Source organism: Lolium rigidum, chromosome 3 (assembly GCF_022539505.1).
Source record: "Lolium rigidum isolate FL_2022 chromosome 3, APGP_CSIRO_Lrig_0.1, whole genome shotgun sequence".
NCBI lineage: Eukaryota > Viridiplantae > Streptophyta > Magnoliopsida > Poales > Poaceae > Lolium > Lolium rigidum.
Genome location: NC_061510.1, coordinates 200,265,843 through 200,291,078, shown reverse-complemented (window position 1 = coordinate 200,291,078; position 25,236 = coordinate 200,265,843). Strand labels below are relative to the sequence as shown.

General features: G+C 41.8%; 3 protein-coding genes and 1 long non-coding RNA gene across 12 annotated transcripts; all 4 read right to left on the bottom strand.

Moving 5' to 3' along the window:
* Positions 1–5,319: 5,319 nt before the first annotated feature.
* Positions 5,320–9,181, bottom strand: LOC124702888. Of its 8 annotated transcripts, none has more exons than XR_007002767.1 (6): positions 8,763–9,181; positions 8,162–8,594; positions 7,593–7,955; positions 6,873–6,961; positions 6,567–6,619; positions 5,320–5,676 (listed from the first exon to the last, which is right to left on the bottom strand). It is a non-coding gene; the product is annotated as an uncharacterized LOC124702888 (long non-coding RNA). The 8 variants fall into 8 exon arrangements; XR_007002770.1 differs by lacking the exon at positions 6,567–6,619 and having other exon boundaries at positions 7,593–7,670; positions 7,774–7,955; XR_007002772.1 differs by lacking the exon at positions 6,567–6,619 and having other exon boundaries at positions 8,144–8,270; positions 8,371–8,594.
* Positions 9,182–9,450: 269 nt separating this feature from the next.
* Positions 9,451–15,333, bottom strand: LOC124702887. 2 transcript variants are annotated; one of them, XM_047235059.1, is made up of 11 exons: positions 15,145–15,333; positions 14,505–14,679; positions 14,099–14,220; positions 13,600–13,708; positions 13,471–13,510; positions 12,534–12,623; positions 12,333–12,432; positions 12,105–12,244; positions 10,836–10,938; positions 10,110–10,648; positions 9,451–9,995 (listed from the first exon to the last, which is right to left on the bottom strand). In XM_047235059.1, exons 2-11 carry the CDS (start codon positions 14,644–14,646, stop codon positions 9,707–9,709), a joined length of 1,674 nt encoding a protein of 557 aa, XP_047091015.1. In that variant the 5' UTR covers positions 14,647–14,679; positions 15,145–15,333; the 3' UTR covers positions 9,451–9,706. The 2 variants fall into 2 exon arrangements, with proteins under 2 accessions (XP_047091015.1, XP_047091016.1); XM_047235060.1 differs by having other exon boundaries at positions 14,505–14,675.
* A 2,234-nt stretch (positions 15,334–17,567) lies between these two features.
* LOC124698837 lies at positions 17,568–21,484 on the bottom strand. The gene is made up of 6 exons (XM_047231253.1): positions 21,287–21,484; positions 20,209–20,745; positions 19,261–19,400; positions 19,013–19,133; positions 18,222–18,362; positions 17,568–17,924 (listed from the first exon to the last, which is right to left on the bottom strand). Exons 1-6 carry the CDS (start codon positions 21,482–21,484, stop codon positions 17,838–17,840), a joined length of 1,224 nt encoding a protein of 407 aa, XP_047087209.1. The 3' UTR covers positions 17,568–17,837.
* Positions 21,485–22,038: 554 nt separating this feature from the next.
* Positions 22,039–24,999, bottom strand: LOC124698836 (probable prefoldin subunit 2). Its single transcript, XM_047231250.1, has 2 exons — positions 24,953–24,999; positions 22,039–22,537 (listed from the first exon to the last, which is right to left on the bottom strand). Exon 2 carries the CDS (start codon positions 22,486–22,488, stop codon positions 22,039–22,041), a length of 450 nt encoding a protein of 149 aa, XP_047087206.1. The 5' UTR covers positions 22,489–22,537; positions 24,953–24,999.
* Positions 25,000–25,236: the final 237 nt, after the last annotated feature.

Genomic DNA, 25,236 nt, shown 5'->3' with positions numbered 1-25,236 from the left:
GCCAATGTTGGTACTGTCCAGACAACTATGTACCAGGACATCGCTGCCCTAATATGACAAGAGCATTGAATATGCTGATCTTGCAAGGACATCCAGTGGAAGATGAAGAAGAGGCACAACAACTATTATTAGAAGCAGTTGCCGAAATGGAAGGCCCGGAAGTGATTGTTGATGTAGCTCCCGCGGTAAATGCCGCACAAGTTGCCTATGTTGAGTAGCCAGCAGACGACAATATCAATATGATGGAGATATCTGCAGCAGCTTATAATGGATCCACCAGTGATTCCACAATATCACTTCTCATCCATATCAATGGAGTTCCCGTTGTTGCCCTTGCAGATACAGGTAGCACAAATACCTTCTTGGATAAACAATTCGCAATGGATCACAATATTGACTTCAGCCCTATGCCTGCTAGAAGAGTGAAAGTGGCTGGAGGAGGAATCCTCATTTCTGATGCCATCGCTTACAACCACCAGTTTACCATTCAAGGGAAACAATTCTCGGCTGATTTTCGCATCTTGGAGCTGGGAGGATCAGATGCAATACTAGGGGTTAACTGGTTTAAGTTGCACAACCCAGTTACCTTTGACTTCATCGAAAGAACATTGTCCATTGAAACAGCGGGACAAACTCACACCTTCTGTGACCACTTAGTTCCAGTGGATGATCCCATGGTGTCTGCTCTCGAGTGTAAACAACTCCTTAGTGATGAAGCAACGGGATATGTCTTGTATAATATGGAAGATGTGCGAAAAACATTGACTGCTCTAGAAGAAACAACAAGCACAACAGAATTTCAGAACATCTTACAAGCATTTGTAGATGTATTCCAGGAACCAGAAGGGCTACCTCCTCACAGAGATGCTGAGCATTCAATTCCCTTGCTGCCTGGATCAAAACCTCCAAATATTAGACCATATCGCATGTCACATAACCAGAAGAACACCATCGAAACAATCATTGCTCAAATGTTGAAGAATGGTGAAATACAATCGAGCAACAGCCCATTCTCATCACCAACCATTTTGGTGCGGAAAAAAGACAAAAGCTGGCGACTATGTGTTGATTTCAGAGGCTTGAACGACCTAACAGTAAAGCACAAGTTTCCCATTCCGGTTATCGAAGATCTCCTCGATGAGTTAGATGGAGCAACAATTTTCTCCAAACTCGACCTGAGATCAGGATATCATCAGATCAGAATGAAAACAGAGGATGTGCACAAGACAGCTTTCTCCACACACTTAGGACACTATGAATACTTAGTGATGCCATTTGGATTAAGCAATGCGACTGCCACATTCCAACAGCTCATGAACAAGATTTTCGCCCAATACTTGCGCAAATTTGTGCTCGTATTCTTTGACGACATCCTGGTTTACAGTTCTACCAAAGAACAACATCAACAACACCTTGCAATGGTGCTCAAGGTTCTGCGAGATACTCAGTTAAAGGCAAAACTGGAGAAATGCACATTTGGTCAGCCTCAAGTAGAATATCTGGGTCACATCATTTCAGGTGAAGGCGTAGCTACAGACCCATCAAAAATCCAGGACATTGTACAATGGAAAACTCCTCAAACTCTGAAGAAATTGCGAGGATTTCTGGGCTTAACAGGCTCCGGTTCATCCAAGGGTATGCCACTATTTGCCAACCGTTGTACCAAGCACTAAAGAAGGACAATTTCCAGTGGGGCAAACCACAAGAAGAAGCTTTTGTTCAACTAAAGCACATAATGTCCACTCCACCAATGCTCAGGTTACCAAACTTTAACATTCCCTTTGAGCTGGAGACAGATGCTTGCAAGTCAGGACTTGGAGCTGTCCTAATGCAGGAAAAACGACCAATTGCATTCTTCAGCCAATGCCTCGGGCCAAAAACGGATGCTAAGTCAGTTTATGAAAAAGAAGCATTAGCTATCCTCCATGCCCTCAAAAAATGGCGTCATTATTTCTTGGAGAATCTCGTGATAATAAAAACAGACCAGCAAGCTCTCAAGTACCTGGGTAACCAACGATTGTTGGAGGGAATTCAACACAAACTAATGTTGAAATTACTCGAATTCAATTACAAGATTGAGTACAAGAAGGGGAAAGAAAAATACAGCAGCTGATGCTTTATCTCGGCAATTCCAGGATGACGAGTCTGAACTACAAACCCATACCTGGGAACCAACCTGTCAACAGATGTCAGTCTCGGTTCCTAAATGGCTGAATGAAGTCCACGACTCTTATGTGGGCGATGATCACTGCACTAAGTTACTCCAAGAGTTGACAGTAGATGCGAATTGCCACCCAAATTTTTCTCTGCAAACTGGCATATTGAGATTCAAAGGGAAAATATACATTGGCAGCTCAACAAGTCTTCGAGACAAGGTATTCGATACATTTCATTCTTCTCTGTTTGGAGGCCATTCGGGTGTCAAAGTGACAGTACACAAGATTCAGAATGTCTTCTACTGGCCTAAGCTCAAACACTATGTTACTGAGAAAGTTGCAACCTGTCCAATATGCCAAATATCAAAAACTGAAAGGCTACCATACCCTAGACTGTTGCAACCATTGCCTATTCCTGAACAGAAATGGTCTGACATTAGTATGGACTTCATCTCCGGATTGCCAAAATCACGAGGCAAGGATGTAATACTGGTCGTAGTGGATCGCCTCACTAAGTTTGCCCACTTTATACCTCTCTCACATCCATACTCAGTCCAAACAGTCGTTGATGCTTTCATGGCAAATATAATCAAGCTACATGGACCCCCAGCTAGCATAGTCAGTGACAGAGACCCAGTATTCACCAGCCAACTATGGAAAGATATATTCTCAAGCTTCAACACCAAGCTCAATTACAGCACCGCTTATCACCCGGAGTCTGATGGTCAAACGGAGCGTGTTAACCAGTGCCTCGAGCAATACTTAAGATGCATGGTATCCCAACAACCCAAGAAATGGTGCGAGTGGCTACCGGCTGCGGAATGGTGGTACAACTGCTCCTACCACTCTTCCATTAACATGACACCATTCCAGGCTTTATATGAGTATACACCTCCACTCTTACAACACATTCCAGTACCATTTGAACCAACACAAGTGACAGTCACCGATGTAGCTGAAAAGGAGAATATGGTGGCATTGTTACAACAAAATCTGGCAAGGGCTCAACTCCGGATGAAGAAATATGCAGATAGCAAACGAACTGAAAGAACCTTTGAACTGGGAGACATGGTGTACCTCAAGATGAAGCCATACAGAGAAAGTGCATTGGGTCTGCAAAATCCTCCTAAATTGTCACCCAAATGGTACGGGCCATTCAAGGTGCTGAAGAAGGTTGGCCAAGTTTCCTATCAGATTCAATTACCTGAGAAGTGCAAGTTGCATGACATATTCCATGTCAGTAACCTAAAAAAGCACACAGGACCTCGAGCAGTACCAAATTCCAGACTTCCAATGGTCACTGATGATGGCAAGGTAAAAACAGTTCCAATTGTTGTCCTGCAACGCCGCATTGTTCCTCGTTCTGCAGGTGATTATGACGTCGCCATTCCACAATGGTTAATTCACTGGGACTCCATGACCACCGAAGAGGCGACCTGGGAAGACACCGAATTCATCCAGAGAACGTTTCCTGACTTTCAGACCTGAAGTCTGATCTCTGGAGGGGGGTCTTGTCATGCCCAGGGAAGATCAAGCATAGCTGGCTTAATTAGTTCTGGTTGTAGTTCATTAGTATCTTAAATTGCTTATTTAGTTTAGTTGTTAACTTAAGCACTTTCTGGTTGTAATGACATACTTGCTTGGTCTGGCTCGTGTTATAAGAGGCAGGAGGGGAGGTTGGGAGGACCAAGCCACACAAAAAAAATTATATTTCGTATCTATATCATCTCTTCCACAACGACGATCTGAGCCTGTGGAGCTCCAGCCCCAATTTCCTCCGACCTCGTCGGCGTCCAAACCTGGACCTGACAGGGGGAGAATCTAGGGCAGCGTGTTCGCCGGAGGATGCACTGAGGCGGCGGCCAGGGGAGGATCTAGGGCGGCGCACTCACCGGGTAACACGCTCGCGGGAGGAGGGGCGGTGACGCGCTCGCTGGGAAGGAGCTGGGGCGGCGACGAACACACATGCACTACGCCTTCAACATCGATGCCGCTGTGCTCGCGCGGCTGAACGGTTAACAGTGGAGAACTCGCGGCATGCATATAGCCGGCAGAGGAAAGCTCGCGTCCGGGCGGCCGGCGGAGGAAACCCCGCGCCCGGCAAAGGAAAGCCCAGGTCCGGACGGCCGATGGGAAGGAGCTGCTGTCGTCCACACTCCAGAGGAGGAGAGAGAGAAATTGGATGAGGAATTAGTGGAGGAGACGATGCGATGGAGGGGATGTGCCCGTGGGTGGGCCTGGTGGTCGTTGTCAGACGCGTGTTGGGAGCGACCGATCTTTTGCAATCAATCGGGCGACTGATCACAAGCATTTCCCTTGACAGTTTGCTTCAAGTCGTTGGTCACTGCTCCGCACTATTTAGTAATATGTTACGCAAATTTGTAAACATTAATAAAAATATACAGATATCAATACGAAGCTTAACTATACCAAATGCATATAATATAAAAATATATTTCATGATAATTTAAATATATTAATTTTTTATTGTATATGTTTATATTTTTTTCAATATACATGGTTATACTTCAAAAAGTTTGATTTTAACCAAACTTGTATATGCAACATATTTTTGGCACGAGAGAGTAATGCCCAAGCACCACATGCCATTTTCGATTAGAAATGGCTACCGTATCTTTTTCATGTAATTTTTTAGAATTGAAGATTTTTTTTTTGGTAGTATATGTTAACAATCACAAAAGAAAAATATAGGAAACAATAAATAAAAATGAAAGTTATGTTAACATTGAGGAGACATTTCGAAGGAGCGCTCTTTCATTTCCATACAAATTTATAAAAGCTCTTCTAACAATACACACATATCAATATATCATATTGATTTGTTGTCAAAACATAAAGCCGGTTGCATGCATGAAGGTAATTTTGCCCTGTCAAGCGTCAACAGCTAACTTGGTCTTGGTACTTGGGATGCAATGTTGGCAAGTCCAGTACACTACTCTCGTGGCCTTGTAAATATCACCCATATTATGTAAACTAGTGGTTGGGGCGCCCCATGGGGCGCCTCCTGGCCGGTGCTTTGCGATCCAATGCAACACCTGATGACAATTGGTGACCGCTAACATGGGTTCTCTTGCCATCAGCTACTCAGCTTATATTTATATTTAACTTAGCACATGGAAAGGCAATTGACTAATAGTATCACTTGGGTGCTGAATCTTAAACCCTTGATTTGCTTGCTTGAACACAAAACTAAAAAAATAATCTCTTCAACATATACGTACAATTAAATTATGGAGCACATGGAAGCCATAACGTATTACAAACATTTTGCAGCATTTTCCAACATATATTGAAAATGGTAACAACTGGGAAAATACACACACTTTGTGAAGAGCTTGAGCACTTAAAAGACAAAGAGTGGTATACATTATAGCATGGCAGCAACCAAGCTGGAGCCAGAACGGCGGAATCATGCCCAGCCAAAGTAGCTGGAGGCGAGCGACAATTAATTTAGTTCCAGATAATAAAGCCAACAAAGTCTGAAGCCTCCAATGCAGACCTGCAATAATTGAAGAATTGCTAGATTTAGCTAGTATGTCTGATTGGCATGAGAGAGAAATTCAGGGCAGCATTACTGATTTAGCTAGTAGGCTTCTAATTTTCCACCAAGGAATACATGATGGAAAAATTGTTAACAAACTACTCCTGAAAAAAAGCGGATAAACAATGAATAAACGACATATACTGATTTGTCTGCCATATTGTTGCAATATTGATGCTTCTTCTAATTGATTGTAACAGTGAACAAGGTAAGTATATATTGTCAGCGTTAGTGCTAAATATGTTAAAAAGTGGAAACTATATATATACATTTGTAGTTTCATCTTTCTCCGAATTTTAGTTCAGCCCAAAGTTCAAAAAGCTCAGCCTACAGCACATGGTAGTCAGAAAATATGCCTAAACAAACTTTGTACCAACTCAAAGCAAATATGTCAGTAATTTCCGCTGAAGGTTGAGTGAGCCTGAACCTAGCAGGGTTATATCTCTACGTTTGACCTAAAATTCGACGCATAAGAACATCAGTTACTCTAACTGATGTTCTTATGCCGCCTGACATGTTCACTCCCTATTCAAGATCAACTGTTTTGGAACGATATGCTTTTTGGTCTAGGGTGAATTTCCTTTTGCTGGAGAAGCAACCAATATGCTCCGGTATTACTTTTCACTGTTTGGCTTACTTGAAGATTGGAAGTTTTGGTATAAATTAGCTATTCCTAAAAGCACGAGAAGAATCAGATCATGAACCATTACCACCAGCTCAATCAACAATTGCAAACAATCTGTCTCTACAATGAATCTGACGGGAAACAAAACTACTAAACAAAATTTGAGTTTGCCTGTGCAATCCAATTTCAGCAACCATATTGACCACAATATAAGTCTTATCACCTATTCACATTTCAACATTTTTGCAAACCTGAAGCCAACTGTCTGCCACACGCCTACATATAAATACATGTGCATTATTAGAACAATGCTATATCTAAAATCCTATCATCTTAACCATTAATTTAGTAAATACAAAAATAGTACTCTTATAAAAAAAAAAATTGTTCTGGTCCAAGAAGGAGCATATATTTATACATGATTGTTTCAGTGCTACATAAACATGTTTATTAGTTTTGCTCTCCTCAATAAGTGCTTATGAGTAACAGACATTCTCTATTAAAAAGTTGGAACTCTAAGGTCATATACCTCAACTAAGTTCGGATATTCAGCAGCAGATGTCCAGTACAGTCGAGCATAAGAATATCTGCTTGACCACTTTTGTAAAGAATAGACGTCTGAAATATTGTACATCGACAGATGCATATTGTAAGTCAGCTCATAATACAAAGAACACTACATTGCACATCGATCTTAAATGATAAATCAAAATCTTATGTGATGAAGTTCTTCTAGAAGAACTGAAGCAGCCTAGAATCATGCAATGACTAACCAAATTCTATATCAAGTTTTGAGGTTAGCGAGAAAACAAAGACAACTCAGGAATATTTCAAGGTACGGTCAGCAGAAAGTGCATAAAAACGTTGTTGGGACACACCAAGTAGTGTTAACATTTACCATTTTTCAATATTGGCCCATAACAGAGAAATGCTATTTGTGAACATAAAACTATCTTAGTGTTACCTTTTAAAGAAGAGGTACATTTTCATTAGAAGAAACGCATTGCAAGATTGTACAAAAAGGCACCTCAAACATGGAGAAACAATCCTACATGGGTACCCACCTCCTCAAAATTCGCCCGGAATAATAATACAAGACAGAACGCCACACTGACATAGTTTAGCCTTAAGCTGACCTCCAAGATATGTTTGTATACTCTTGAGAGTGAAGAACAATATGCAAAATCTAGTTGTATACCCTTGTGCAACAAAACTCAGTATGCTGATGGTAAAACAGTGTGAGACTTACTTGTATTCCGATGGGCTTGACGTTGTTGCCCATAACCAGATCATTCTCAGAGAAGTGGTAATCATTGTCAGTGAATAACTGCAGAAGAAAGAACAAATATTCCAGAATAAGAACTTATAGTTGTAAATTTTAAGTCCAATAGAAAAATATTGGTGATATTTATATTATGAAAGCACCATACAAAATTAATTTGAAGAAACACATCCCTGTATTTACAAATAAACTCAAACCATACAAGCATCCTAGCAAAACAATCTTTTAACAATGGGCTTTGGCCAACACTGGGACTGACTGACTTTATAACTGCTCAAAATACTCCCAACATTGCCATCAACTCAATTCTAGTGTTTTTACCAGATACTCCTGAAATATTAAGGAGAAAAAGCAGTGTCAACAACAAACGAGTGATTAAATAATTTTCATATGAAAATAGTAAACTGAAGTTGTCAATTTCCAGTTCATACAAAGATTTAGTTACTTATCGAACACTATCACACCAGTTAGTACATTCCACTACAGAAAACATTTTCCTCATTGAGTAACCCATGCACCTTGGATAGTTTCCTTACAGATTTGTGTAGATCCACCCCAATTCTGATGATGAAACAGTTATATCGCCAGTGACATGTGCCTCTGCTCCTTTCTAAAACACATTCAAGGAAATCATAGGTAAAGTCACTGCAAAGAACAAATTCAGAAAATAAGCTCATATCCAAGGTTATAGTGAAATACACTCTGACCCAATGGAACTCTCACACTGGGTGCTGTTTGAAATCACCTTTCCCCATTATTCAATTAGCTCCATAGCTGGAGAGATGGAGATCACACAACAAACATAAGAACTGAAACATTATTGCAATCAATCTACACTTGACAGTCAGGTACCAGATATCATTGTATCTCTTTGGCTGGAGCTAAGGAGGAGCCTCAACGTTGGATGTATGCTGATAGCTACCTGACAGTGTCACTCTGTTGTTGTGCGTCCATCTCGGAGCTCCACATCTAAACCCAAGGCAAATTGGTTGAACTGGTCAGGAGAAGAACCAAGGTATAAAATATACGCCAAGAAAAGAAAAAATATGGACACTACGATTCAGAAACCTGAGAAATCGGGACATCTATTTTCTGCAAATTTTAGAATCTGAGAACCAATGGCTTTGATTTCCTCACCTTGCCCACTTTGCCCCGCTCTCCTCGGAGGTCGGCTAGATCGACGCGCTGCGGCTGGCCAGCCCGTCGGCCCAGAAGTCGCCTACATCGACTCGTCCCCACCGGTCTGTAGGTCTCGCCCAAGTCGATGTGGACCAGCCGGTGCCAAGGTAGCCGCCGGAGACGGGGAAGAAACAAACAACAGTGGCGGCATTGACCTTTGCCATCATCTCGATGAAAGCTGGACCTGGTGCCCAAATCAACACCGCTTGTCTCTTGGGTGGCGGCCAATCTAGGCGAAGCAGAAGATGAAGGAGCGGTTGACGCCGAGGCTGGTGGATGGAAGGGCGATAGAGGAGGGATAGGCCCATGCCTGCTGCAGACGAGGGTGGAAGAGAGGCGGCGGCGAGGGGAAGGACGCGCTCGAGATGGGAGGGGAGAGCCGGCGGCAGCACGGGAGGGATGCGGGTAGGGTTTCGCTGGGCCATGTCTTATTTTCCCTTTATGATCTGTCATTTTCCTCTCTCTCTATAGGAGCCAACAAAATGGCGACACATGGGCAAATTATATGGAAACGCGAAAAGCCAGGGCCCAACCCCCACGCGCGACCGCGCTCGCTATCGTGGAGCGCCCTCACATAGGGCAAAGGGGGTCGCACTTACTTGTTCTCCATGCATTGAGATGCAAGCTTTGGCGTTTTCCCAGGAGAAGATCCAACAAAAAGTTCCATTGCCAGCAACCTCCACCAAATGTACTTAGCAAGAATTGTCTCAAAATTAAAGCCTTGCGGGGATAAGTTACATGATATTACAACAAGACTACTATACATTTACCAAAGACATGATCTACTCTCTGTCACTATCACAGGCTGCTTCCGGGATTTTCATTCTATCCCCACGTTTTCAACCAACCACCAGTTTTGTGTAGCCTGTCTATTTTCTTCTGTATATTCAAAAAAACGGGGGTTAACTACGGTGGGCTCTGGTCATCCTATGGTGTGGTGTTAAGCACCAAAGCCACCTATTGATCCTCCTTACTCTCTTGGGCTCATTGTCACTGTGAAAAGCGTTCGGACGGAGGCCATCGATATTCAGGCTCTCTTCTTCATGCACCTTTGTTGTGCTCCTCAATGCCGTGGATTTTGTTGTTATCATAGTAGAAGTGGTCATGTTTTTAGAAGAATCACTGTCGAAAGCACCTTCCTCCCTGCCGCGGACATCCTCATGGTGCAAGGAATAAGCTTGCCGGATCTCTCTGCATCAAGGAAGATGCAATGCAAGTTAAGTTGTAATGTATGTTTAATGCCTTCACGAATACTAGTCAAACGCAAATATAGAACACAGTGTGTCCACATCTCTTAATGCATACCTTGAATCTCGGGGTGGCGTGGTAAGAGGACGTCCATTCAGGAGATTGACTGTATCCGAAATGTTAGTATGTGAATTTCTAGAACCGATGATGCCACTGCCTTCTTCCGAAGTTGCATCGTAACTGAGGAACTTCTTGAGCGCACTGATATTTCCAGATCTTTTGCCTTGGAGAACTGCAATAGCAGTGTCCAGTATGCCCAGAGCCTCCTCTACCTCAGGACTAATAAAAGGTTTATTTTTGTCTTGTTGCGCTTGCTCGGCCAGTTGGTTAGAAGAGCCGGTTGCAAGATGATCCACCTTGAAGGATGTGTTCTGTTCACTCTCCTCTTCAACAATCTCACTGCTTGGGGAGAGATTAGTAACTGCTAGAGGATCCGTTGCAGTGGGATTCTCAGGTAGCACTTCATTAGCATTTTTCTCAATTGGCATCACATTCGCCTTGTTAGAAGAATACTGGTACTCACGCATTCTTGCATAAAGTGGTGCTCGTAAAGCTTGCTTGTAGTCTTCATCACAAGCGGCTACAGTACTAACAGCCTGCAGTTAAGCCAATAAGAATTGCTTAACAAGGTATTGTTTTCCAGAGTATCATGCTTCAATGTAAAGTATCACACAAGATTTCTCACAGAAATCCATGTTGTCAGCATAGTTGAAATGTATGAATTTGTTGTCCATATTCTTCCTAATATGATAATATCACATGTACATAAAGTAAGTCACTAACCTTCTGATACAGCTTATGCCCGCTACCAATAAGCTGCCTTGACATAAAGTTGATCAACCATGGGGGAACAAAGTCTAGCTTAATGTCCATATTCGCTACTGCCCTGAAAGAGTTATTAGGTTTTAAAAAAGAGCACAAGTATATTTAGTAAGGCTGATAAATCGTTGAATACTGGTACAATAAAGATTTGATAGGAATAATACAGTAGTAGTGTTAGGGTGTAATAAGAGTCCGAATTCTTAGTTTTGTCCAGTTGTAACCCTCAGCAATATACAAATAAAGGGTGTGGGAGCCTAATACTTATTCCAAGCACTAATGTAAATCCAGCAGAGAGCTAACTCGCCCCAAACGCACGCCAGCTCTCTGCCTAGCCACCCGTCCACTGCATGTCTCTTCCCCAAGGGCTTGGTTGGGATAGAGGAGGAAGCCTAGGATGGGGTGTGTTGGCAGAGATGGAGGAAGGAGGATCTAATTCTGGTAGATATGGGTAGGTGGTGGTATTGGCCATTGTTGTCCTAGTGAGGGTATTCCAACATGTCAAAGATTAAAGATGTCCATGATTTTTTTCCCTTTGATGATGGTATCCTCTAGAGTTGGCGGTAGGCTCTGCAAATGTTCATTTCCTAGCTAGGGCATTGCAAGCTGTAACAAGATACCCTTAACTATAAGATCATGCCCATCTTGCCGGTCGACTATTGATGAGTTAGTATTGTGGTCTAACAAGAGCCTGAGTTCATAGTACGTATCAAAGTTTGATTAAAATAATTAACAACAGAAATAAGGGTGTGGGGATCCAAAGGTACCATACAATTTATCTAAAGTTTCTAGACTGCATAAAGCTGAGACATTATTGACCAACAGTTTGTTAACGGAAGCAGAATTGAAGACAACGAGTGCGCACTTACTCTTCGGTGTTCACACTAATATAAGAACATAAAAAGTATTTATTTTATGGATAAGTTGTGTTTTTATGTATGAAAGGGTGGATTATAAAAATTATACATCCATCTGTATTACAGAGATAAAGACATAAAGTGAAGAAAAAATTCAGTGCTCCCTTGGTTTGTGTGGCAAAATCATCCCACAACAACACTCTTTTGAAAGATACACTATATTGATTGAATTTTTTGAAAAAAAAGAGTAGGCACAATTTTGAAGGCTCGGGTAGGGGTCTGAGGTGAAATGTGATGCCCTATATCAATTACTGATTGTCCAATTGCAAAATAGCATCATACGCGTCGAAGTGCAAAATAGTATCAGACACGTAACCTGAAAAAACTTTTTTCCTTCGTAATCCTCTGTAAAACAAAGCCTCCAACTACATCCATCCGAATCGTGTCACCAGCTTCAGGAATTCCATCCGTAGTAAATCCATGTGTCTGCATATTTATATTATCCAAATCGGATATCTGCAAGCAAGTAAATAAGCAGTAAGTAAACAAAACTAGGACACAGACTATTAAAGCTGTAGGAAGAAGTTCACAACAACCTACGTACAGTTTTCATAATTACAATGACAAGATCTTCTTTAAGATACTCAAACTGAAAGTAGTGCAGAAGAGCTTCTCTCTCTGAAACTGGCCATGGGACCTTCACCCTTTCTTCCAAATAGTGAATAAACAAATTAGCTAAACCGAACGGAAAGTCAAATTTAAACTGTAAGAAAGGATTCTTCAGAGAAATTAGTCTTCAGCCAACCTGATCAAAGAAATTTCTTCACCAATCCGAACCTTTTTTAAGCAACCTGATTGGGCAATTTTAAAAGTTGGCAGATTGTATTGAGGAAACCTGGAGAAAAATAATCTCATAAGTTCATGAGAGAATTCATTTGAGAAAGTCATTGTTTTGTTTGGTCCGGGTAGACTTATATGATCAAGTATACTGCAGACAACATGTTTACTTTGTAAAACATAGAGCATCAAGTAGTTGCATGGAAAAAAATACGCACATACCAATAGTAGAAGCTAATAAACCATAGAATTAGCACTGTTAAACTTTACCCGTAGTGGGTAAATCGAATCATTATATATTGGGTTAAAAACAATTTTATAAAATGCTTTATCAGATTACTTCAGTGTGCAGTGTTTAGGTGCAACTGTACAACATCAGGTGGTTCATGAGAAGTGGGTATACGCAAGCCATGTGGCCGCTACAAGTAAAAAAGGGCACCTGTGGTGGACTTAAATTGGGCAATATTGTGATTCCTACAGGAAATCAAGGAGTAGGATACTATCATTACTAATAACATATATAGTTTGCCGACAGTGAAAAATCAAGGAAGTGTATTCAAGAACCCAAGAAATGACAATCTATTTATCAACTTCCTAAATGGCATACATAATCAATAAATAGAACTCTATTCCCAATGTTACATGGTATCTAAGTGAGATAAATGCATTTATATTGACCGCTGTTGTAACAACCACACGGTAAAAGCTAAGCCAAACAAATCATAATTCAATGTCCGTGTTCACAAATATTTAAAAATAGCATGTAATAATTCAATGTCCAGTGTTCACAAATATTTAAAAATAGCATGTATAGTCTTCAAGAGTGCAGTAAAGAAGAACATGTTGTCTTCAATGAACAAAAAACTGTACTGGTCTTATTTTCTTTTAGAAAACAATGCACTCACCATTTTCTGTATAGACCTGATTCCCATGACACACATGTACCTATGCAAAGTAAAAAAATAAAAAATAGCATGCTTTAGTGGCTATCTGAAACTAAAGTGTTACTCATTGGTGGGATTATAATTCCTTACAAACATCGATAGGACCATCAGCAAAGCCTTCGGCAAGAAGGGTATGAAATGGGGTCCCATCTGGGCCCTCGCGATACATGACTCTTAATTGGTCCGTATCCTGCTTCACCTACAGAATAAAGATGACTACATTTCATTGAAACAATTCCTAGAATTTATGTGGAAGCCTCAGAGAAGAATTCTCCCCAAATGAGGGAAGAAGGTAAAAGAATAATTAAGTTTGAATTAGCACAATACTGTTCTGAGAGGTAGAAACTACAAATAAAACTAACATATTGCATGCTCGAAACAAACGATAGATATATAACATAACTAATCGATGAACTGATTACGCTGAAACAAAACACTAAAATAGACTCATTACTGCATATTATAATCAAATAATATTATAAAATCTCTTTAAATGCATCGTGGTATCGCGTATTCTAAACTAAAAAAATACATACTGTCCAGCAGCTTTCTTCTAGAAATGCATTAACCAGTTCAGTTAAATGCATACCTTCCACTCCTTGTGTTGTGGCCCATGAATCTCTGAAGGCCGTTTATTTCCTGAAGTATCTAGCATTTCAAGAAAATTGGAAACTTCTTTGGCCCGTGCTTCAGCAATAACGTCGATATCGCCTAAGGAGACAGAACCATAAATGAAAAACACAGAAAGAGACATATATACACATGTAGTAGCAAATACGGATGGCAGGTACGGTTCATGAAGCAGTTTAATTAGCATCACGAATAACAAATACGGATGCGCATGTCAATATCACTAGGGGGTATTTATTTAGAAATAAGAACATTACACCGCACGTCTTTCTTTTAAAATTGCATACAACCTAGAGAAAAACTCATTAGATTAAGGTCTACTGGTACGTTAATAAGGTGGGTGCCCAAAGATGCAGCACACAAACCTTGGTTGGAGCCAGGCAGAGACGACTCTAAAATCTGCTTCTTTACCAGAGATCTCAAAGAGCCCTCGTCGGCGATATCAGGGCACGACAGGGTCTTGTCCATGCGGTCGCGCAGCTCCAGAATCCCCTTCCTCTTCTCCATGGGTGCTGCCAGGAAGCTCGACGAGTCACCTACCTTCGCCCAAACACCACAAAAGATCAGAGCTTCAAAACCCGAAATCGCGAGACCGATCAAATATAGAATCCGCACGAGCCCAAAGATCCCCACGGAAAAAACTCTAAAGGCGCCAAATAAGGAAGAGGTGAACGATTAAAGGAGAAGAAAGAGTTTGATTCGTGCGATTCTGAGGTGGAAAGGGAAGGATTCCATCTCCATTAAAGCAGAAAGAAAGGGCAGCTTGGCTGCAAAAGGCCTGGGGTTTATCCCAAAGGAATATAGTACGAAATAAAAATCATTAATCGCTTTTAGCTCACTACTACTATGAACTTTGCCCCATGGAGTGCCAAATAGGAAAACGGAACATAATCCCACTGTTTCAGATGCAGAACAGATCGCCCAGGGAAGGGAGAGAATATTCGCCGAAGATAGCACGTGGATATTGGACTGAAATAAATCCGTCGAGCCTTAGTGGACGCTTACCGTGTGCGGAGATCCCGGGGCTGGGGAGCTGGAGCTTGGAGGTGATCGACGAGGAAGATGGAGGGGAGGGAGGAGACAAGAGGAGGAGGACGAAGAATGGCTCAGCAGCAGCTTAGTTGTTGCCTCGTTGGTGCTGGATGGGCGGCCCACCTGCACAAGTTAAGAGGGTACCCTTTTTTTTCCACTTTCGCCAGCCAACGATGAACCATTTTCCCCACACAGATGTACGCGGCGATGTGTACCCCATATAGGCTTTGGACTTTTGAGTTCTCATACTACCTAAATAAATACATTTGCGGGACAGAACGTAGATAAAAAAGGTTTTGACCAAGAAGTGTCTGTTTTCGCAATTCAGATAGAAAAGCCAAACAAGAGGACTATCTCAAGCAAGAACACTTGCCATGTGAATTGTGGGTGTAGGCAATTTGTTTATACTGACTTTTCTATTTCTCATGCAGCTGGTAAATAAGCATCTCCACATGTCAATTGTAACAACCAATTTGATCCTCACAACTAGATTCATGCAACTACAAAACGATAATAACAACTTAATTGTATCGGGAGAAAAAACAATTTGTAAGTTCTTATAGGTCGACGTTTTAACAAAATTGCATATTTCTACCCAAAATTGCAAAATTCGTGTTTTAACAACGTTGACAGCTCGACGTTGCCCCGCCCCCGTGTAAGATGTTGGATCAGATGTGTGTTGGACTAGAGCCATGGATCCCTCATGGTGGATTTTTTTTGAAAACCACCAACTTAATCTGTGGATTTAATCTTTAAATTTAACTAATATGGGCCCCCTCCAATGTATTTTACATGCAATTGACACCCCTTGTTGTAGTTTCCTGGCTTCCTCCCTGGTTGCTAGATGGTGAAGGAAAGAGATGGAGTGGTGTTGCATTTTCCGGGTCGATTAAAAAAGGTTAGACTAAGAGGTTCCTTTTTTCACAATTCAGATAGAAAAGGCATACAAGAGGACTATCTCAAGCAAGAACACGTGGCATGTGGATTGTGGGTGTACGCAATTTGTTTATACTGACTTTTCTCTTTCTCATGCAACGGGTAAACAAGTATCTCTACAGGTCAATTGTAACAACTTATTGATCCTCGCAACTAAATTCATGCGGCTACAAAACGATAATAACATCTTAATCGTACGGTGACAGCCAGAGAAGAACAATTTCCAAGACAACCTAACTATTCTCATAGATCAAAATACATATATTTGTACCCAAACACGCAAAGGTTGTCTTTTGGCAACATCGATGGCTCGACGCCGTCCCCGTGCAAAATGTTAGATCACATGTGAGCTGCTGGATGGTGGAGGCAAGAAGTGGAGCGGTGTTGCATGTACCATGCCAACAACGACGGGTCTCTACGGTGTATCATGATTTAATAAAGATATTTGAAGGTTTTAAATTGGATGATCCGATTTTTAAGTCAAATGTCAAGGCTAATCTCACAATGTTATTAGTTATTGAGTTACCAAATTCGTTTGGCAGCATGTTTAGCTAAGTTTTGCAAGCACTATAACTATCTACCAGTGAGAGGTGTATCCCACTATTTTTGTTTTCGGTCCAAATCCATCCTATTTTCAATTTGAATCAGTAGCATTCAAATCCGAAACCAGGCAAAATCCGCTCCGATCCAAATCCAAGAAAAAAAATATGGTAAAAAATACTATTATGGTATAAGTAAAAATTGATCCGATCTGTTTACACCCCGTCGAATCAGATCAGGCACGCGCGTGCTGAGTGATGATGCGTTCGGTTGGATGATTTCGGGTAAGGGTAGCTTTCGCGTAATCCCATCATCGGTCATCCCCCGATAGCGGTGCCCGTGGTAGTGGTTTCGGTTGGCTGGTTGTGCTGCGCTGCCGTGGTCGCGGGCGGTGCGGTGGTCTCCAGCATTAAGTGCCACTCCTGCCCGCCGACCGAGCGGAGGATGGCTGGCCGCCGTTGATCTGCGCTATGGCATGGTTCCCTGTCAACGTTCGATGCACGACTAGCTTTTATTTTAGGGAAAAGACTGGATCAGTCTGATCTTTCTACGGCCTCGCTTCAAACTTTTTCTACAGTTTGTCTTAAACTCCAAGCGATTGGGATTTCACCAAGATTAATTTTGCTGCTGATTGATTACCAACCAGATTACTTTTCCAGTAAAATCAGGGCTAGGAAAGCGAAAGGTTCTACATTTTCCCGTTTGAAACGTCATCTTACAGTCTTGACTTGCTCAGGTCCTACTTTACAGGCATATTTTATACCCCATCCGTTCCGGAAAAAAATGTCTCAACTTTGTCTAAATTTGCACGTGTCTACATACTAAAACACGTCTATATACTACGCATGTAACAAAAATCTTCACCATACAAAAAAAAACATTATCTAGACAACTTCACATATTCTGATTTCAAGGCCAGCTGACACCAAAACACCTTGACCTTCTATAATCAATAAAAACGAACATGCAGTCTACATAACAGAGCCAACCGAGCCATGATGGAATTTATTCGACCGATTGTTGTAGCACTGTGCGGAAAATAAACAACTCAGGATGCGAGGTTTTAATGCGACGGTAGACCTGAATCATTTAACAGTGATTTTCACTCTCCAGCTAACGAACTAACTGATGTTGCGTATGTTTAAGACGGCGCAGGAGCCAGCAAGACGCAACCATTCCTCTCCCAGCAGTTACTTCTCTGGTGGCGATGTCAGCTGCCTTAGGTTGAACTTGGCAAGCTCTTTGTATCTCTCCACCACACCAATCATGCATATAGTCTGCTCACAATTCAAACAAATGGTTTATCAGAACCTCAGCTGAGACCATCTATCTACTAAAGCTACTATAAAAAGTGATCTCATGTGTGTTCTTTGTAAGGTCGGCAATCATTTGTATTTAGTATGGGTTTGGAAATAGAGAAAGTGCTTTCACAAAACATAACACTAGGGATTTGAGCAGCAACTAATATGAATTTTAATGACAATTGTAGTACTATAAGGTTTTGTTGACAAAGCACTTTCATAAAACATAACAATAGGCATTCGAAAGAAATCCAACTGTATTAAAGCATTTACCTTGGCAATCTGGACAATAATAGTCTTGTCAGGGTTGCTGAGGTCAACTTTGTGAGCTTGAGGTATAGATTTTGCTACTGCATTTATAATTTTCATTCTATCGATTCCCGTGTTTGACCTTGCTTCATATAGCACAGCAAACTGCGAACAATGAAACAAGTGAGTAAGGAACCATGTAGAATTTTGGACAGGAAAACAACAAAGCAAACAACTCCTATTTGGGCAATTTGCATTGTTCTATAGAAACAATGCATGCCCTAATAAATGATGTCGGTTACTGAAACTGCCTGCAATCGCTTGCTCATAAAGTGTGGCATATTTGTGCTAAACTTTGTGTGGTCCTACTTCCTGCACTTCCTTTCGGATGATGAAAGCAAATAAACTTCTTTGGGTCACTTATATGACGGATGAATGGCATTTAGATACTGATTATGTAAACATTGCATTTGGTCTGTACTCCCTCCAGTCCAAAATATAAGGTATAAAGCCTTGACCTAAGTTAAAAGTTTACAAAGTTTGGCATGGTTAATAAAAAAAAAATCAACATCCACCGCATCCAATAAATACACATGAAACATGATGCTGATATTTTTCAATGAACATGGTCAAAATTAGAAAACTCTGACTTAGGACTAAAATAATTAGGACTTAGAACAATGTAATTTGATTATATTTATCTATAAGCAACAACACCCTATATGCCTACTCATGCAAGACAAAATATACCGTAGTCCTACTGCTTTGCCCTATGTTCTTATACCAGACCACATAACAAGCAAGGAGCAGGTTACCTTATGCCCTGAAGCAGATTCTTTGGGGAAGTACTTTTCAACAAGTGGACTAATGGCTCTTGTTATTTCCTCTTCTGAAGCATAACATACCACCTCAGCAGGGCAAACCCTCAGAAGAAACCTAGAGTACAATCAAGATGTAAGTCTATAAGCAAGAAAATAACTGCACACAACATAAGAAATTATGTCTTGAAATATGAGACTTAGTGAACAAGGAATGATAGATTCCAATAACATCAAATATGAACCTGGACATATGTTTGCGAGTTGAGGCAGCCGAAGACATCAAGTTTTGTACAATCTCAACTGGACCAGGGTCTCCGTCTCTTTTGTGCATTTGAATGAAGATGCAACCATTGCAACCTGAATCGACGCTTGCAAAAAGCCTCTGTTTCAAGTATAGTGGTTTTCCATAGTGAGGCAAAGAAAAAATATAATGGGACTAGTATTTTCTGCATTTTCTCATACTAATGAATTGTTTCTTGAAGGAGCAATCATGTGCTGCGCAAGATTCTGATTGTCAATTTATCAGAAAACAGTTGCTAAAATGAGAGGTGTCATATATAATTCAGTCGTCAAATAAGTTTTTCTTGTCAAAATTAATTGCTAGGTGTACTTAAGAAGTTATACATAACTGCACAGGGATGTGGTAACAAGAATAAAACAAGTAGCAAAGAATAAAAAGTTAAATACTACGGTATGTCAGTATCAATGAATAAATAGTAAAATACTGAAACTAATTACTACTGAACTGAAATACTGAAATATTTCTATCCACAGCAAGACGATCTCCAAATTTAGGGCAAGTGCAAGAAAACAGTGTGTTTTAGATCTTAAGCACAAAAACATTTCAATGTCCAGCATACATAAGATATGGGGAAAGGGATGTGGAGAAGCAAGGATTTTATGAGCATCCCCACCTCGGTTCCAAAATATAAGGTGTATTTTGACTGTCGACAACTGCCTAGGAGCTATGAATAAGAATTGCATGTTTCCATATAAAAATATTGTAAGATATTTATGGTGTAAACTGTACCCAGAATATATGTTAAGCACGTCTGACCAAATTTAGTCATTTGCATAACTTTATATGGACTACTATCTAACAGAACAAACCACCTTCTGGCTTTCAAAAAAAAGAACAGACCACCTTCTACGTATCTTAAACTGTAACTTAGCTCAAAAAGCAAACAAACCTTTTTCCTGTCTCCCAGTTGTTTCAGGTCCTGATCAATTAAATCATCAATAGGTATGTCCTTGGACGCTTTTGGTAACCCAATGGACTCTTTTGGTTTATCACTGGTCTCTGCTAGTTTCTCAGTGGACTCTTTTGGTATGTCACTAGTCTCTGCTGGTTTATCAGTGGACTCTTTTGGTTCTTCAATGGCCTCAGTTGGTTTATCAGCAGGCTCTTTTGGCTCTGTCTGCTCAGAAACCGGGGCATCTTCCACACGTTGCTTCTTTGGTGCTGATCCATCAGCATTTTTCACCTGTTCTTCATCGTCCTTGCTGGTAATTTCTGAGTTACCAAGTACCTCTTGTTGCTTCTCAGATGACTTGGCTTCACCTTTTTCTGCATCATTTCCATTGCTGGTCTCCTTCACTGAATGATCTGCATCCTCGTCATCAGAGGAATCAGAATCGTCAAACTTTATCTTTTTGTTCAACGGTTTGTCAGGTATGATCTTGGACTTGTCAGCAAACCCTTTCCCGTCGACCAGGTCTTCGTAAAACTGCAGATCCAACAACCGAGAATTGCATATCAGCCAGCATATTTTGGCAAGAAATCAACCAGGCAACTTGGCAAAGTATCATCGTTTCCCTTGACACATGGCACAAATAAACATACAACCCTTGCCAGAACAGAAAGGAAAACATAATTGTACAACTTATGGTTAGTTTGTTGCTATATGAGCGAATCACCACCATCTTCCGGAAAAAGTATACCAAGGCTGTACATACTCTAGACAGGAAGATTCCAAGTTTCAAATACAACTACATTACAAGCCACAGTTCAGCAAGCTGCAGTCGTGTTTTTCATTTCAATCAGTCTTCGCATCAATCAACAAGAAGTAAACTGTCCCGCCACAGTAAACAAGTAACTACACTAAACACAACATAGCACTATCAGCGATCTGAAGTGGAACGAATCCCTCCAGCAGCTTCTAATTAGAAGTGACTTGCGGAATTAAGAACCCACACGAAGTAGCACACGTGCTACTCCAACATGGCAATACGACGAACAACTACTGAAGTGTGAACACGGCGTCTTACGGTGTCCAGCAGGGAGATTGCCTCGCGGGTGGCCTGTTGCTCGCGGCCGCCGTCGCAGGTGATGAAGAAGCCCTGCACGCCGGGGCACAGCGGGTACGCGCCCTTCCTCACCGGCTTGCCGTGGGGGAGGAACTTGCGCTTCCTCCCCTTGGTGTCGCCGCCGGCGTTGGTGTTGAGCTTTCCAGCGGCGGAGGCCATGCTGATCTGGAGGCTGCCTCGGGGTTTCTCTAGGGTTTCTTCTCGTCTCGTGCGTGCCTGTGCTGCGTATGAGCGTCGGGAGGGGATTCCGGGAGTGGCGCTGAGCCGGACACGCCAAGATCGTACGGTTATTATTAGTTCACCTTCGTGCACAGCACCCGTGCATATATAGATCCAACTTTGATCGGGAAAATCCACACTATTTTTCTCGACGAATTTTGGTATATGAACAATGCAAAACATTTCAGGGTAGCAAAATTTCTACGGAATTCGATCTTTGAACCGAGCCATGACATCGTAAACAGAAATTCTGAAGCGCGACAAAAGAAGAACCACAGAAAGATACATAAGTCATTCTGCAGCAATCATCGCAAAATCTGCAGTTACCAGCAAAGCTCTGATCTACTCTACTAGCATAATCTCCAGTTTTACACACGAGGATTCAACAGTACTTCAGTCGTGTAGCATGATAACCACACCCAGAAACACAGTGTGACTATATCGGTTGACATACAGCAAAAGAGCAATCTGATTTTGACAGAGAACTACTGCCACTATGCTCTACTGCCCCCTGCAGGGCCAACAAGAACACCCTGTGCAGAGGCTTCCTTCATGGTGACATCTTCCTCGGCATTGCCGTCGCCCTTCCGGATCCTGATCTTGTACTTGAGCTCAAACTCGGTGATCTCCTTCTTTTTCTTCTCCAGCGCCTCCTTCATGCGAGAGACCACCTCCTCAAGGCCCTCCTTGTTGCGGTGCACCGCAGGCAGCACTTCCTTGATGGTCCTCTCCACCAGGACTCCACCGATCATTCTGTAGCATCGTCTTGTAGGGTCCAGAGGCTCGATTGCGCCAATCACGAGAGAGTGCTCGCTCACTTCCATCTCAAGCTCCGTGATCTTGGTGTAGAGTTGGTTCATTTCAGTGCGCATGTTGGCATAAGTATTTGCGACTACTTGCTCATTTATGGGTTCTTTGCCGTCGCCACCTGCTCTGCTTGCCATTTTCCTTGTGACTGAACTAGACGCAGAAAGATGTCACAACGAAAGAAACCTGCAAAGATAAAATGAAGATTCTTATCAGAATCAATAAAAGGGAAAAAAATCATTACCGTAACAAAAGCATACAGATAACTAACAAAGTGATAAATGTCTTGGGAGATAAAAGCGAAGCAAACTGATATTAGTCCTAACGCATACTAGATGCCAATTATCACTATGACTCAACACTCAAAACAAAAATACACTGCTGTAGCAAAACATTCACAAAGAGCATTAAGAGGCAAACATATCACTGGAGCATAGCAACAGGCAAGCAATCTTGTGACCAATAGTTGGCAAGCATATTAAAGCAAAAGACCCTATGGAGTATTTCTCAGACCTTGTCAGTCACGAGAGAAAGTTGATGTTTGCACGGGAAATATATAGATTACCCAATCATAAACTTTATAGATTCTATACACCACGCTGACGTGACTAAGGTTGAGAGGTCGCTACAGAAACTATCAACCTGACTCAACTGAGAGGCAACAACTAGGTATTTTGGGCTACTTCTGCTGTTCTGTTCGGCCCAATTAATTATGAGTAAACCTGTTATGGCAGCATCTTCTATGGTTATATTCTAGGTCGTCATGATGAAATGGCAACCCTGTTTAGAACGAGACATATTGACACCTTTGCGGTTCAGGACTCAAGGATAATAAGAAGAAATATTCAGAACATGGATGAGCAATGTTAAGAAATTCATACAGGTTTCTGACCTAGTGAATGCAAACATGAATTCACCATTTGCTCCAGTGAGCAATTCTAATCCAAGCTATGCTGGCAACTGTAACATGAAAACCTTAACTTGGTCTAAACACAAAAGTCTTGCTCCGGCAGATAACAAGCTAGTATGCTACCACAGCCCATGAAAAAGAAAATTCATGTGATACTTTGAATTTACCTGTTTGCATTAGCAAGTCCGCCACTAATTAACCATCCAAGAAAACCATAGCCTGGAATGGACAGTCACAATTCTATTCCACTAGTAATTTCAGGGAACAATACAGACTTCACTGGAACTTATATAATTATATCGAACAAAAACAAAGTATCAACCCATAGATGACTATTTGGGAAGAAAGCTAATGGGCCCAAGTTTGGCACACATAAGCATCGTTAAGCAAGCCTATAATTAGCCGTGGAAGCCCCATACACCCCTCCTGTGACCCACAATATACCAGCAAACTGACCCCTCTCACCTAAATCATGCTGTAAAATTCAGATCTTGATTACCTCATAATCATATATGTGCGGCTAAACCTAATTCAAACAACCTCACGCAAATAGGGTGGCAGAAATGCCAAGACTATCTAGTGAGTAGGTGCGCTTGGTTTGAGGGCAAGGGTGAGTGGGTTGGGATATCATTTTATTTTGGTTGGGTGGGTGGGTGGGATGAGCCAAAATAAATTGTTTGGTTGGATGAATAAGTAGTTGTTAGGCTTATCCAATTTCGTGTTTGGTTGGAGGGGCGAAGGTGAATAGGTTGTTTTGATGACCTCTGTGCTTCACATGGTTGTATTGCCCTTGTACAAAATCTTAGTAACAAATACTATTACAAATCACCACCTTCACCAGCTGGATCAGAAACCTCATCCTAAACTTACTTCATCGAAAGCTTCCATCTCAATGTGTCTTTCAAAAATCTTTGGTATGCCTTTTCCTGGTCAAAGGTTTGCTTGGGAAAGCTTCTACATCTAGGATTCAATGTCCCAATACCAATTGAAAGCTACAAATACATACAACAATAATATTTAGTATGTAACAGAACTAGAATGCAATCTGCAATGAAATCACGTTTAATTAAATGAATGCATACAGTACAAAGGGTCAGGTAGTTGGTTTAGAATAGCTCATATGGGCAATCTGGTAGGTATAGGTTGATTACAAAAAAGGCTATTTCATTGTTCCGGTTGATATACACATACATCAGAAGTAAATTATACAAGTAGCACCATAAATTTCATCCAGCGTGAGACATGGCATTTTCTTGGCACGTTAAAGGAGTAGTTATAGCAACTGATAAATTGAAGTATTTTGTTGAACATGGTAAAAAAAGAAGTATTTTGTTGAACTGGAGTCTCGTCATTATCCACCTGAGTGCTTGGCATTTGGCAATAGAGGAATAGGATGAGCGCGCCGCTAGGGCAGAGAGATGACAGCGCGCGAGGAAGCGCGAGAGGAGAACCAGCTCGCCTCCGGCTTAGAGAGGAAAGAGTGGCAGACGACGCGCAAGGGAGAGGGAGTAGAGTAGCTCGCCGCCAGCGCAGAGACGAGAGAGGAGATCGGAAACATCAATGTTTCGCCGCCCGCTCTCACGAAATCGCCCACATCCACTTCCTCCGACGTTCTCCGATCAAGAATCAGCAGACCAGCAGATGACAATTCCAATACTATTTCGAATGAGTGGAAAGAGGATGGAGAGTACCTGCTGCGTGCGCCGCCTGATTCACTGCAGCCGTGCTGCTGCCTTCCACCTCCAGCAGAGACGTGTCGCCACCCGCCGGCCACCGCCTCTCCTGGCTCGGGTTTGGGACGTCGGAGTTAGGGTCGGCTCCTGGTCCTGATCCAGGCGCAGTCTGCGAGTAAGCAAGGCGAGATGACCTGGCGGGCTGGGCCGAAAGGACTGAGGCGCCGATCTCAGCGCCTCATGAGTTCCTGGGCCGCAGAAAAGGATGCACGCCAAATGAGTTCCTCACCCTTGGCCCAACT

What these genes read in the sequence shown, in the direction of transcription:
- LOC124702887 (XM_047235059.1), bottom strand. Translation starts at nt 14,646, where the DNA reads ATGGAGAAGAGGAAGGGGATTCTGGAGCTGCGCGACCGCATGGACAAG. An exon ending in CACAACACAAGGAGTGGAAG is followed by an intron (nt 13,709 to 14,098) that starts GTATGCATTTAA and finishes TTTATTCTGTAG; the next exon opens with GTGAAGCAGGATACGGACCA. An exon ending in GGCATAAGCTGTATCAGAAG is followed by an intron (nt 10,649 to 10,835) that starts GTTAGTGACTTA and finishes GCTTAACTGCAG; the next exon opens with GCTGTTAGTACTGTAGCCGC.
- LOC124698837 (XM_047231253.1), bottom strand. Translation starts at nt 21,484, where the DNA reads ATGGCCTCCGCCGCTGGAAAGCTCAACACCAACGCCGGCGGCGACACC. An exon ending in ACTCGCAAACATATGTCCAG is followed by an intron (nt 19,134 to 19,260) that starts GTTCATATTTGA and finishes ATTGTACTCTAG; the next exon opens with GTTTCTTCTGAGGGTTTGCC. An exon ending in TTATTGTCCAGATTGCCAAG is followed by an intron (nt 17,925 to 18,221) that starts GTAAATGCTTTA and finishes AATTGTGAGCAG; the next exon opens with ACTATATGCATGATTGGTGT.
- LOC124698836 (XM_047231250.1), bottom strand. Translation starts at nt 22,488, where the DNA reads ATGGCAAGCAGAGCAGGTGGCGACGGCAAAGAACCCATAAATGAGCAA.